General features: G+C 38.9%; 1 protein-coding gene across 3 annotated transcripts in view; it reads right to left on the minus strand.

Moving 5' to 3' along the window:
* Window positions 1-14,986, minus strand: part of MRTFA (myocardin related transcription factor A) — a 206,395-nt gene that overhangs the window by 177,264 nt on the left and 14,145 nt on the right. The window contains exon 2 of one of the 3 annotated variants that reach the window (XM_082350098.1): window positions 8,232-8,405. The exons of 1 other annotated variant lie outside the window; for it this stretch is intronic. In XM_082350098.1, coding sequence (XP_082206224.1) covers window position 8,232 — 1 coding nt within the window. In that variant the 5' untranslated portion in view covers window positions 8,233-8,405. Of the gene's footprint in view, window positions 1-8,231; window positions 8,406-14,986 lie in introns of those variants that run through there. One more of the 3 variants, XM_082350095.1, reaches the window with a different exon arrangement.

Below are 14,986 nucleotides of genomic sequence, written 5' to 3' on the forward strand. Positions count from 1 at the left end.
AACACCTAAAAAAAATATCTTAACCTCATTTTGCCTGATTCCTCTATTTGCTCTTTCTTCCACTTCCAAAGATAGAGTATTAAGTGGAGTGGGCCTCCTGGAACAAGTAAGGGAGTCAGAAATGTCGGTCCATGCAGCCCCCTCGAAGTGCCGGTACTGGCTGGAGTTACTAGAGTCTCAAGAGGGGAGTCGAGAAAGACCGCTGCGTTCCCAGAGTGTGTCTATAACCTCCTCTAGAAGAGACTAGAAACCTGCTGCCTTTCACATGCACCAAAAGCCCTTCCTTTCCTACTATCAATTTAACTTGGATACAAAAATTACAGTTAATATAACAATTAATTAAGGTGACAAGTGGAAAAAGGAAGCAATACCATAAGTACTATATATACATATATATTATAGAGGGAGGGAGGGAGGGAGGGAATAAGTAAGACCCGGCTGGTCAACCCAGCTGCAGCATTCAGCATTCAACCTAACATATGCTTGGTAAGGCACTAGAACACAGACAATGCTTTACAAATAAAAAACTAAAATCTCAAACCCTCCACTCATAAGAAGAGTTTCCAACTCTATCAAAGCTCCCAGTTTCACCTTCCCCTGCCGTCACCCCATAACAAGCAATGGAAGCATCTCCTATTTCACTGTGTATTAAGACTCAGATGTAACTCCGGATGGGCAGATATAGCTATCACTTTTTGAAACTGCAAAGCAAAATCCAGGTGTTTGAACATCTGTTCTCTTATGTGACTCTCCTAACACTGTAAGGTGGTATTGGTGGAGAGTAAACTGCAGCAAAGCCCCTATTACGAGTGGATTCACAAAGGAGTCCGTCTATCAGTGTTCTAATTATGTTTAGACCTCAAAGCTGACTCAGACACCTCCGCAGCAAGTCTTAAATAAACATGTACATTCCTATTTTCTTAAACAGAATAAAATCAATAGTTTTTATTATTCCTTGCTTTTTTCCCATAATAAATTATTTTAATTTTTCAAAATAGGTAATACGTACCTATGGTTTAAAAACACCTAACAGTGCAATGAGCATATAGTGAAAAGTAGGTCTCTTTCCCACCCAGTCCCCTAGTACTTCTTTCCAGAAAGGATTTCAAGTTTCTTGTAAGTTAACATTTTCTTAATGACTGAATCGCTCTCTTGTGCTTACAAATGTGGCTGCAGCTGAATGACTTGGCTGGTTATCACACAACCGGAGAGAGCACATCTCCACCATCACTGAAAAGGAGTGTCTGAGCGGGAGGGACCAGCCTTCAGCGCGGCATGGCACATTTGTGCCCTCCCCGTACACACTCCCACTCATGTGCATGCACATGAGGAGAGGGTTCTTTTGTGTATATGTGTGGTAAAATATACATAAGATTTACCATTTTAACCATTTTTAACTGTAAAATTCAGTGGCATTAAATATATTCACAATGTTGTGGAACCATCACCACTATCCACCTCCAAAACTTTTTCATCATCCCAAACAGGAACTCTGTACTCATTAGACAGTAACTCCCCATTTCCCCTCCCTCTAGCCCCCAGTAACACTATTCTACTTTCTGTCTTTATGAATTTACCTATTCAAGGTACTTCATATGAGTGGAATCATACAATTTTTGTCCTTTTGTGCCTGGCTTCTTTCACTTAGCATAATGTCTTCAAGGTTCCCATGTTGTAGATTGTTTCAGAATTTCCTTCTTTTTTAAGGCAGAATAATATCCTATCGTATGTACATAACACATTTTGTTTATCCACTCATCAGTGGAGGGACATTTGGGTTGTTTCCATCTTTTAACTATTATGAATAATGCTGCCGTGAACGTTGGTATACAAGTATCTGTTTAGGTCCCTTCTTTCAATTATTTTGGATATTTGCTTAGAAGTAGAATTGCTGTACCTATGGAAGTTCTGTGTTTAACTTTTTTTAAAAAATAAATTTATTTATTTATTTTTGGCTGCATTGGGTCTTCATTGCTGCACACGGGCTTTCTCTAGTTGCGGTGAGCGGGGGCTACTCTTCTTTGCAGTGCACAGGTTTCTCACTGCAATGGCTTCTCTTGTTGCGGAGCATGGGCTCTAGGCACACGGGCTTCAGTAGTTGTGGCATGCAGGCTCTAGAGTGCAAGCTCAGTAGTTGTGGCATACGGGCTTAGTTGCTGTGTGGCATGTGGGATCTTCCCAGACCAGGGATTGAATCCATGTCCCCTGCCCTGGCAGGCGGATTCCTAACCACTGCGCCACCAGGAAGGGCCCCCTGTGTTTAACTTTTTGAGGAACCACAAAACTGTTTTCCACAGTGGCTGCACCATTTTACACCAGTGATACACAGGGTTCCAGTTTCTCCTCCTTGCAGTTTTTTGGTAATAGTCATCCTAATGGATGTGAAATGGTATCTCATTGTGGTTTTCCTTTGCATTCAAAGGAGAGGATTCTTATGTCTATGGCTTCAAAACATTTTGCATTTGAAGGTGTTCCTATGGCACTGGTCCATCTCCACCCCACAACAAGTGTCTTATCATCTGGCTCTTCATCATGGTTCTCAAGTGTCTACCACTCATTCAGTGCACTACTCACTTCAAATCTTGCACACTATGACTACCACCATACTCCATTCTGCCTTCTCTGCATGTCTTAATATCCTTTCATCTATGCTTTTTGGCTTTCTTCTCAAAAAATGTTGATCTATTTATAACCAGACACTGCCAGTTTAATCAACACACTCCTTCAATTTCTGGAAGAAGTGACTACTCACAGCACTTTTGGCACTTCAAGTCTTCTCAAGAATCGTCAACAATGCTCAAAAGTTGTTTCTTGACTATCTAAGGCACTTGCTTTTCTTTTTCTTGGTTTTGCGTTAAGAACTCTTTTGGATGCTTGAAAATGACAGAAAGTTGATCTCTGGATAACCAAAGTTTTACCATAGGCATTTTCATGCTTATTTCTACCTGCATTTAAGCAGAGCTTGCAGATAAATAAAATAAATACATTAAACTTCTCAGTGCTCAAGAAGAACACAACAAAAATGACAAAATATCAAATACTTTTGTTAGTATCCCACAATAAATTGCTATTTGTCAACAGTGCCTAGAACATGGTAGGCACTTGATAAATATTTGTTGAATGAATGGTTTAAGAAGATATAATATGGCAGCAGAGAATGTAGGCTTTGGAGTCAGATCTGGATTTGTATGTCAGCTCCTACCTTTATTAGCCATATGATCTAGGGATAAGTTGCTTAGCTTCTCTGAGGCTCAGAGACGCTAAAAAATAATAGATGGATAATACCACCTATCTTTCAGAATAACCATGAAGAGTTGTTATTGGTGGTATATTCAAACATATAAACTGCTTTGTTGGTATCAACTCTAGGTGCTGCAAAAGCATGGATTTAAGTAAAAGAAACAGTTCAATAGCTCACAATTCGTTTATCTATCAGTGATTATTCATTTATTTAGTAATGGCCTACTATGTGCCAGGCACTGTAGTTGCAAAAGACACATCAGTGATCTAGAAAGACATAGATCCTTGCTCTTGTGGAGCTTATATTCTAATACGGAGAGACAGATAATAAAATAATAAATATAAAAAGTAAACTACAAAGATCTTAAAATGTAATGAATGCTTTAGGGAAGAAAAAGAAAAAGTAGATCAGAAAAAAGGGAATAAGAAGTGTTGGGGGAAGAGGACTTGCAATTTTTAAATAAGATGATCAGAATAGGCCTCATTGAGAAAGCGACAGAAGCAAAGATTCGACAGTCATGAGAGATTCAGCCATGCAGATATCTAGAGGAAGAGCATTCCAGAAAGAGGAAACAGCCAATGCAAAGGCCCTAAGACAGAAGCAGGACTGTCATGTTCAAGGAACGGCAAGAAAAGTAGTGTGGCTGCAGCAGAGGGAGCAAGGGGGATATAGTTAAGTAAGGTCAGAGAGGTTACTACAGGACCAGATAATATAAGGCCTTACAGGATTCTCTACTCGGAGGGGAACGGGGTGGGGGGCCAATGCAGGGGAGCCACTGCTTTTCTTTTTTTTTTTTTTTAAGTGGCTTAAAAGAAAGAAAAATTTGTTATCTTACAGTTCTGAAGGGCAGAAGTCTGGCACAGGTCTCAATGGGCTAAAATCAAGGTGGTGGTAGGGATGAATTGTTTTCTGGAACTCTTGGGGAGAATGTTTCCTTGCCTTTTCCAGTTTCTAGGGGCTGCCTACATTCCTTGGCTTGGAGCCACTGCTTTTGAACAGAGGAGTGACATGACCTGACTTAGGCATATGAATGGTTCAGGCTGCTGTGTTGAAAACAAAGGAAAGGGTAGAAGCTGGGAGGTCAGTTAGGAGGCACTACAATAATCCGGGCAAGAGAGGACAGTGGCTTGGACCACAGCGGTAGCAGCAGAGAAGGTGAGACGTGGCTGATTTTGGATATATTTTGACGGTGGGCCCAGTAAGTTTTCATGGCAGACTGGATGTGGGGTATGAGAGAAAAATGAGAGTCCAAAGTTTTGATCAGAGCAACTAAAAGAGTAGGATTGTCGTCAAATAAAACAGGGAAAGCTGCGGGTGGAAAAAATTAAGTTTAGAGAAGAAAATGAATAGTGTACTTTTAGTTTTGTGTATGTTGTTTGAGATAGTTGGCCTTCCAACATTTCCAACAGGTAAACAGGGTCAGATTGATGAAATAATGGTTTTTAAAAGCATTTCCATTTTACTATCTTGTAACAGATGATAAACTATAGGTTAGTTTGGCCTAGATGCTACCATTTTATAACAAATTAATTTTAGCAGTTACAATATACACAAAAAAAATACTCATAGTTTGATGCTGTTTAATTCCCAATGACTGACTGTATCCTTTAAAGCTTGAAAATCAGAACTAAAATTCATTCCACCCTACAGGTATAGGTAGGGGGTCAAATCACAGTAAGTGAGGAGAAATAAGAAAATAGTAACAATAATAAAATAATAAAATACAATGAGCTCCTGGCATCTGAATTCTTCAGCCAACACTGAGTTCTTCATCTGATGGCAGCTGGAGGATTCCAGTGATCCTAACACGATCATCTTCAGTCTCACATACTCCTCTTGTTCTAAACACAAATTTTTCTCTCCTTCTGTTCCCTGGAAGGTCCCAAAAGAAGAGAACAGTCCAGAGCCTGAGAACAAATGCATCTAGAGAGAACAATAAAGAGAGGAGCCTACACAGAACTAGTACCACACCCACATTCTGAGTCAAGGCCATGGGAGAAATCGAAAAATCACATCATCTCAGGGCTGGAAAGGGATCATCATGTGTCAACAAATATTTTCCAAGTGACCATGTGCTAGATGCTAAGGATACACAGATGATTATGACAAAATCCCTATTCAAGGCATTGTATGCTAAGTACTTTACTAGAGGAATTAACTAAGGGTTATGGGAGAACAAAGGCAAGAATAAAGGAGCAGATTTTCAAAATAAATTGCCAAGAATTAACTTACGATCACCATGTCCACCACCTCCTACCAATCTAACATATCTAGTGCTTCAGGCTAAGGAGAAAGCAAGGTTGAGGTCCTTGCAGGGCTGGGACTTGTAGCCTCTTAGAATCAGTCTTGTTCTCTTACATGGTTGGTTAAAGAAAAGTAGTTAAAGGCAGTTATGATCATTTACATCCCTCCTTCATCTCTTTTCCACCAAAAAAACTTGGATCACGGGAAAACACTGTTCTAGTCCAACCATTCACTCAGTGCCAACCTCCAAATTTTTAAAAGGTAGTACTTAATCCTTTAAAATATTTGCCGAAAGAAAACAGTGCCTTCCCTTCCTGTCCTAAAGGAAATTTTATTTCACCTAGGCTATTTACAGAGATCTAAGTTACAACTTTAACTTCTAGAATAAACCTAACCATAACCACTTCCAAGCCACGTGTCTTTTCTGCTGGCCCAAGTTCTAACCCCTCCACCTCCCAAGGCTTAGGAGTCTTTCTAGTTCTGAGTCTTCCAGCACTCTTACTTTTCATTGTACCACCAATTGTGACTCTCAAGAATCCAGCCACAAAGTACTATGGGAAATTACTCTATTAATCCACAAACCATATTTCATCTTCATTTTCCAGACGAAATCTCAAAGGCTTGTAATGCACAGTGTCAAAAGTATCATCTGTCTTTACACATGTCTAAAGGAAAAAACTTATCTCTGACTTACGAGTTTTCACTTATTGGTAATCTCTCTATATCCAATAGAAACATACTCTACCATGATAACATATTCCAGCAAACTGCTGCTATCTCAGCAATTACAATTGAGTATATGCTTTCAATAATGAGTCAGGCCCTGGGAGTGGTTTAGCACATGGAATTTCACCAGCTGGCATCTACAATTAGATTCAAGGAGGCAAATGGAATTTTTCTATCAGGTTTTTCCAAAAGTTAACTAGTTCTTAAACTGATTATACCCTTCTGAAGTATTTACAGATGAAATGATATAATGTCTGGGATTTGTTTTTAAATCCTGAGGCAGAAGAGGGGAGCAAGGTTAAACAAGATTGGTCATGTGCTGATAATTGTTGAAACTGGGTGACAGGTCCATGGTGGTGGTTGATTTTATTAGTCTCTTTACTTTTACATGTGTTTGAAATAGTCCATTATAAAGATTTTTTTTTTTTAACTTATGTCATGATCTGGTGAACCTGAAAAACAAAGAACAAAGTGATTCTTGGAACCAATGAGCTCCATAATCTACCAGAATAAAAACTGTTCATTTTTTAATATGTATCTCGAATTTAACACTTATTTCTCACTGAACAAATACTTATCAAGCACATCTAGCAGGTTCCAGGCACCAACCTGAGTTCTGAGGATACAATGATAAACTAAATTCTCTCTCCCTCAAAGAATCCAGTAGTAATCTGTTTTATGAAAGAGGCAAGCACACAGTGTCACAGACCAAACAAGAGGGAGATCTAATCCAACTCTGGCCAATCGGGAAAAGGTTCCCAGGCACCATCTAAATTAATTCTGAAAGATTCAACCCAGAGAAACAAATCATTTCTTTTTTTCCCATGCTGACCTTCATCATCTCACAGACTGTCAGATCAAAAGGAAAATGCCTTCCTTTATGAACTAAAGTATCCATTTCCCTATAACGCAGAAATTATCAAACTGTCATTCATTCAACAAATATATATTAAAAACCTACCACGTGCCAGCACATACTAGACAAAAAAAAGATAAAACATGGTCCCTGCCCTCATGTGGTTTATAATCTCAGAGCACAGAAGGACAAAAACAAGCAAGTAAGCAAGCCATCAAGCAGAAAACTAATTACAAACTTCTCCAAGTTACAAAGAAATCAAAGAAGGAACTTTATGAGTAGAAAGAAACTACTTTGTAAACATGGTGACAAGGAAAGTTGAACAACTATCATCATACCAAGGGATGATAATGTAACTGACTGAAGGGGGGAGGGACTAGGTGGTGAGGTCAGCATAGATAAAGCATGTGTGCAATGTAGGTCATGGGAAGAAATCTGGATTTTATTCTAAGTGTCATGGGAAATGGTTGGAGGTGAGGGTTTTAAGCAGAGAAGTGACATGATTCAGTTTATGTTTTTAAGATCATTCCTGCTACTCTGGAGAGAATGGATTGAAAGAGAATAATAATTTTTACCAAGAGGAATTTTAGATGAGTAAAACCAAAATTGACTGTGGCCAGTAAAATTCATGTCTGCATTCCATTACCAATCTAAAATCTTTTAAATTACCCTACTTAGTCCAGGCTTCACCTACAGTTTTTTTTTGTTTTGTTTTGTTTTTAATGCTTATTACCAATGGGTGATGACCTCTGAGGAGCTCTCTGGGAAGCTGAAACAAGCCTAGATGCCTGGGGGTAAGCATTTTTCTCATTCTCCAATTGCCAAAGTCAGATTAATTTTCATTTACTCATCTCCTAATCCACAATCAGCTTCTTGACTGAAAGGCAAGGAGTAGGGACCTTCCTCAAGTTTTTCAGGTAACAATAAACTTTACTGAACATCTGATGAGGAATGTGATCGCACAACCTTTCTTATTGCCAACTATGCCCCGGGTGGGAACTCTACTATGAAAGCAATTCTAATTTTCCTGTCCAAATTGGCTAGATCTCAGAAAGATGCCTAAAGCAAACCCATTTAATTCTGTTTTTAAAAAAGCTTTCTCATTCCGAACTCTAAACAAGAATAAATTTCCTTTCTTAAAAAAAAATTTATCTATTTATTTACTTGGCTGCGCTGGGTCTTAGTTGCGGCACGCGGGATCTTCAGTTGCAGCATGCAGGCTCTTAGTTGCATCATGTGGGATCTAGTTCCCTGACCAGGGATGGAACCGGGGCCCCCTGCACTGGGAGCATGGAGTCTTAACTGCTGGACCACCAGGAAAGTCCCAAGAATAAATTTCTAATAGCATTTGTAGTTAATAAAGAAAGAAAAACAAATTCCATTGTCAAGCCCTGAGGCACGTGACTAAGCAACCTTGATAAAGGCACTAACAAACCAAGTTACGCTCAAAGAGATTTTACTCAGTTATTTGAAAAACAGAATGGAAAGAGGAGAGATAGACAGTACCAACATCTGTGGGGCTACACCTACATTGCATCACTTAATCTTGATATTATTCCTACAAGAGAAATATATCCCCCCTTTTACTGATAAGGGCACAGGCCCAGAGAAGTTGATATGAGCTCAGGGTCACACAACCATTAAGTGGCTTCCATGGCCCATACTCTTTCCACTAAACAAACGTTTAAATAGAGATCTAAATTACAGAAAGTCTTCCACCATGACTAATGTACTAATAGATAAATAAGTTTACACATATGTGTGTGTGTGTGTGTGTGTGTGTGTGTGTGTGTGTGTGTGTGTTTCATCTGGGAGTCTAACCACCAATTGTAATATTTCTTCAGCGGGGAAAGTGTTTAGGATTCCTACTTGGAGACAGACCACCAGAAAGCACCTCTGAAGAGACAAGGGAGTTTGGTGGCAAAAGCTATCCAGGTTATTTGCCCTTAATGAAGCCAAAGGAGCTTCTCCTTGAAGGCAGCATATACTTTCTTGGGGCTAGCAGCAGTGACTCCCTAAGAAAAGCTTATAGGGACTCATGTACAAGGACCATTCCAGGCTTGTCTCTAAGTGATTTAGGGTGGTGACACTGAGCAACATGTACATGCAAAAACAACTATTCCATCAACAAATAAAACCAAATAAGACAGGACTCCCCTGGTGGCACAGTGGTTAAGAATCTGCCTGCCAATGCAGGGGACACGGGTTCGAGCCCTGGTCTGGGAAGATCCCACATGCCACGGAGCAACTAAGCCCATGTGCCACAACTACTGAGCCTGCAAGCTACAACTACTGAAGCCCGCGCGTCTAGAGCCCGTGCTCCGCAGCAAGAGAAGCCACTGCAATGAGAAGCCTGCACACTGCAACGAAGAGTAGCCCCCGCTCACCGCAACTAGAGAAAGCCTGCACGCAGCAACGAAGACCCAATGCAGCCAAAAATAAATAAATAAACAAACAAGACAGTGTACACGAAAGCCCCTAACAGTGTCTAGCATAAAACAGATAATAAAAGCAAGTTTCTTCCATTCTCTGCTCTGAGTTATTTGTACAAAAAAACAAATAACTGCTGGACGGAGCCACAACATCTTACTTAGTTGGAAAAATTGATGAAATTCTCTTTCTGTCAAACCCAGCCAGATTGAGTTTAAATATCTGGGCCTATATTTGCTAAGAACATCAGGGACACAACCACCAACATTTCAGAAGTCAGAAGTCTTCTCTTAAGGGTTATTTTATTTCCTCCATCATTCAACAGTATAGCAAATGGACAAAAAGGTATCTTTAAAGCAAGTCTCCCCAAGAGCTGAGTGCAACACAACTCAGCAAAACCACCACAGTATCACTGCAATCTACGTTACAATCTGCATTCCTCCACTTCTATGATCAGTGAGTGGTTGTACACAACCTGGCATATTAAATCATTACTAAATACTTCATACTAGGGCAAATTATTCTTCAACTATTTTAATGGTTTAACTTTTGAAATGGAATGATCTTTTCTATAAAATATTCTTTTAAATTAATTCTATCATTTAGATGCTCTGAGATTCAGACTCTGAGGTGAACAATCTCCTACTGTAACTGAAGTTGAGATAGTGTGAAATGGTAATGACTGCTGGAGTGAACACAGTGACAAACGTAAGGATCAAATGAAAATCACAGAAGGGCCTTTTGGGATTAATGCTCTTACAGGGGAAAAAAACTCAGACTAAAGAGCTTAGACAACTTGATCAATATTGCACCGCTTATGGGACTTCCCTGGTGATCCCGTGGTTAAGAATCCACGTTCCAATGCAGGGGACGCGGGTTTGATCCCTGGTCAGGGAACTAAGATCCCACATGCGATGCAAATACTGAGCACGAGCGCCCTAGAGCCCACGTGCCACAACTAGAGGGAAGCCCGCATGTCACAGAGAAGAGCCTGTGCGCTGCAATTAAGACCCGACACAGCCAAATAAATAAATAAAATTCTTTTTGAAATGTCACATCTTATTAGTGACAAAGTGAGGGTTTTTTTAAGCCCCAAGCCTACTGATGCCCCATTGGCCAGCTGACCTCTCCCTAATAATAATAGCTGCCACTTACCAGATAATTACAATGTGCCAGGTGCTGTACTGAGGGTTTTACGTATGTGATCTCATTTAATCTCACCACAATCCTATGAGGAAAGCATTTTGTAAATAAGGAAACCAGGATTCAAACCCAAGTCTGTCTGATGCCAAAGTCTTTTGTTTCAACCACTACACTAAGCCTCTCTGCTTTCCATTCATTCATTCATTCATTCATCAAATACTCGCTAAGCAAGGATAATGTGTCAGGTACTGTCTTAGCCCTAGAGATACTAGTGATGAAGACAGACAAGGTCCCTGCCCTTATGGCTCTTATGGTAACAAATAAAAAATAAGCACTTCAGATATGACTGATAAGTGTTGGGGGGAAAACAGTACTGTGATAAGAACTATAGAGGCGACATTATGCTACCTACCAGTCATAGATGAAAACACTGAATATGTAAAAGACTATCACCTCATGTCCATTAGCATGTCTACTACGAAAAAAAATAACAAGCACTGGTAAGGATGTGGAGAAATTGGAACGCTTGTGCACTGTTGGTGAGAATGTAAAATTAAAGTAAATTTTATCTTAGACAGTGAAATGACTAAATAAGATTCTGAATCCTTCAAAGATAAAAGGTATTTGAAATAATATATTCTGAAAGGCAGACAAACCACAGTCCTCTCTTTAGTATGATGCTAATTTTAGCACAGGCATAAGTAGAAACAATTTTAATCAGAGAAACGTGTCAATGAGCATAACAGATCTTTCCAAATTAAAATAAACTATCAAGATTACACACGTATGCAATTCCAACGCCCACTTCTTTTTTCCTCATTCTCATACTCCTGTTAACTTTCTTTCATTCAGTGCTTCTGATATCTCAGCACAGAGACAAACTCTGATGACTGTACAGGTACAGGCAGTTCATTAAGCTCTCTTACTGGACTCAGATTGCTGCTGTGGGAACTGCCTGCTCTTAAGTTTCTGGGCTATTATCAGATACAGGCAACTCTTAATCTCCCTGGCTTCCTTCCTAGGGAACTGTGCCAACAAAAGGTGGAGAAAACACCTAGGTCCACAGTTATCTAAAGTACTGTGCTTTTCACCATTATGGAATCTGAGTTACGTGTTACTTACCTTCACAGTAGAATGTACCACCAATCTTTGTTTTATTTATTAAACCCACTTGGTACAGATCTTATATTAGATACACAGAGAGAAAAATTGTACAGCTGCCACCCCCCACCATCAATGAATTATAACGTTAATAGGAAGAAAAGGTCTTGGTGAAAAAAAGAAATGCTAAGTTAAAAAAGAGAAATGAGGGAATTCCCTGATGGTCCAGTGGTTAGGACTCGGCACTTCCACTGCAGTGGGCACAGGTTCGATCCCTGGGCGGGGAACTAAGATCCTGCATGCCACATGGCAAGGCCCCCCGCCAAAAAAAAAAAAAAAAAAAGGAGAGAGAGAGAGAAATAATAAGAGGGTACCATGGGGAGAGGAGAGTCTGAAAACAAGTTTGAGATTGTATTAATCAAGGAAAGTTGTTTTGTAAAGGAGTTAAGCCTTAGGCTAACTTTTCAAATGGGCAAGGACATAGTTTAGGGAAGGGGAGGAAGAAGGCTATTTGGAGAATTCAGGGCAGCCCGATCAAAGTCAGGAAAGGAACAATTATCAGTAGAGAATGATAACCAGTGCTTTTTAAAGTTCTGGTTGAAAACCCATGTAATAACTCTGCTTGGTGACCTATAAAAGTACAAAGCCATAACCAAATTTGATGAAGACAACATACAGCTGCAGACTCGCGATAAGACCAAGAAGCAATTTGGTCCTAGCAACACAGTTAAGTCAGTCCCCTCCTCCCTCATAGACTCTGACTAGAAAAGAAATCTGCCATTTCTACAGCTATAACTCAATGATATTCTGAAATGTTTTGCTTCCTCTCATCTGAGAAGTTACTATGTAAAGAGTCTGTTATTAAGCCTATGCTATTTTTCCACAGATAGCAGACTGTAAATGCTCAAGACAAAGAAATAGTAGCTGAAACATTCTAAGCAAGAAGAGCTTACCAAGCCTCTGCTTTTATAAGTAAAATGTAATTTTCATATATATATATATACACATAATCAACTGACAGTTAGCAAGTACTTTATTTGGTCAGGGTTTTACATGCGGTAGATGCTCAGTAACTATCTGAATGAATGGACTGATTTGTACTCTAGGTACTAGGGCCAGGAGAAACCAATTAACTCCATAAAAATGACTGGAGTCAGAAAACTGCAGGATAAAGGATGGGATATTTTCTTGCAAGGGAGCTGCAACATTCATTGAACAGAATCTGAAGACCTATTACAGGCCAGGCCCTCTTGCAGTGTATGCACGAGTGGGGGTATAGATCGGCTGTTAGAAACTGGCTGACCTCAACCAAATTTGGCATGCACACATCTTTTGTCTAATCCAGAGTGCTGACCCGTACAGTATTTTTTAAAATCAACTCTGAGGTATAATTTACTCACAATAAAATGCACACATTTGAAGTGTACATTTTCAAGGGGTTCAGTGAGTTCTGACGAATGTACACTATTGTGTAGTCACCACGCCAAATCAAGAAAAAAACATTCCCATCATCCCTCATGTCCTTTTTCAGTCAATCTCCACACACCCCCACCCCAGCCAACCACAGACCTAATTTCTATTACTATAAATTAGTTTTGCCTATTCTAAAACTTCAGTATAAATGAAACCATACAGTAAGTTCTCTTCTGTGTCTTACTTTCACTCAACATGTTTTTGAGGTTCATTCACATTGCTGCATGTATCGATAATTCACTGTTTATCCATGGTTTATCTATTCACCTGCTGATAATGGCATCTGGGTTGTTTCCAGTTTTTTGGCTATTATGAATAAAGCTACCATGAACATTGATGTGGTCTTTTTGTGCATATGTTTTCGTTTCTCTTAGATAATAAACACCAAAGAGGAGGATGGAGAGACTTTAGGAGACACTGACCAATTGTTTAGGTCAAACTTTAGGAGAGACTGACCAATTGTTTTCCAAAGTGGCTGTACCATTTCACACTGCCACCAGCAACATACATTAATTCTAGTTGTTTCAAATCCTCACCGATACTTGGAATTGTCTTTTTTTTTTTTTTTTTAATTTTTAGCTATTCTTGTGGGTATGAAGTGGTATCTCATTGTGGTTTTAATTTGTACTTCCCTGGTAACTAATGATGTTGAGCACCTTTTCATATGCTTTTAGGCATTCAAATATATTTTCTTCTGTGAAGGGTCTATGCAAACTTCTGCTCATTTTTAACTGGGCCATTTGTCATATTACTGAATTTTAAAGTGTTTCACATACTCTGGATTTAAGTCATATATATGTGTGTGTATGTGTGTGTGTGTGTGTATATATATATATATATATATATATATATATACATATACATATATATATATATATATATATATATATATATATAGCTATATAGATAGTATGTGTGTGTTTGTAAATGTTTCCTCCTAGCCTGTGGCTTACCTTTTCATTTCTTACAGTGTATTTTGTAGAAAAGAAAATTTTACTTTTGATACGGTCTGATTTATCAATTTTTTCTTCTATGGTTGGTTCAGGCTTTCTGTGTCCTAAAAAAATCTCTGCCTACCTCAAGGCCTCCAAGATCTTCTCTTATAATTTTGCCTATAAATTTTATGGCTTTAGTTTGTATGTTTAGGTCTACGAGCCACTTCAAATTAATTTTTCTGTATAGTGTGAGACAGGGATTAAGACCCATTACTTTACACACAAATATCCATCAATTGTTCCAGCAACATTTCTTGAAAAGACTATCCTTTCCCTTCCTGAATTATGTTTTAGCCTTTGCTAAAAAATCAATTGATCATATGTGTCCCCTTCAGGACTCCATTGTGGTTGATGCTCAATATGTTTTTTCTACAGCAACATCACAGTGTCTTTATTACTCAAGCTTTATAATAAGTCTTGAAATCAGTTAATTTAATTCCTCTAAGTTTGTTCTTCCACTTCTAAGTTGTCTGGCTATTGTAAATTCTCTGCAATTCCACATACCTTTTAGATTCAGCATATCAATTTCCACAAAAAAAGCCTGCAGGGATTTAGATTGCCAACACACTGAATCTTTAGATTATTTGAGGCAAAGTGGACTGTTTAACAACACTGGGTCTTTCAAACCGCGAACACTGTACACATCTCTACTTATTTAGGTCTTCTTTAATTTTTCTCAGCAATGTTTTGTGATTTTCAACGTAAAAGTTTTTTATATATTTCAGTAAATTTATTCTTAAGTATAGAAATCTTTTAAATTCAAATTGGTTGTCAACA

This window comes from Balaenoptera borealis (genome assembly GCF_965194805.1).
Source record: "Balaenoptera borealis genome assembly, chromosome: 13".
Taxonomy (NCBI): Eukaryota; Metazoa; Chordata; class Mammalia; order Artiodactyla; family Balaenopteridae; genus Balaenoptera; species Balaenoptera borealis.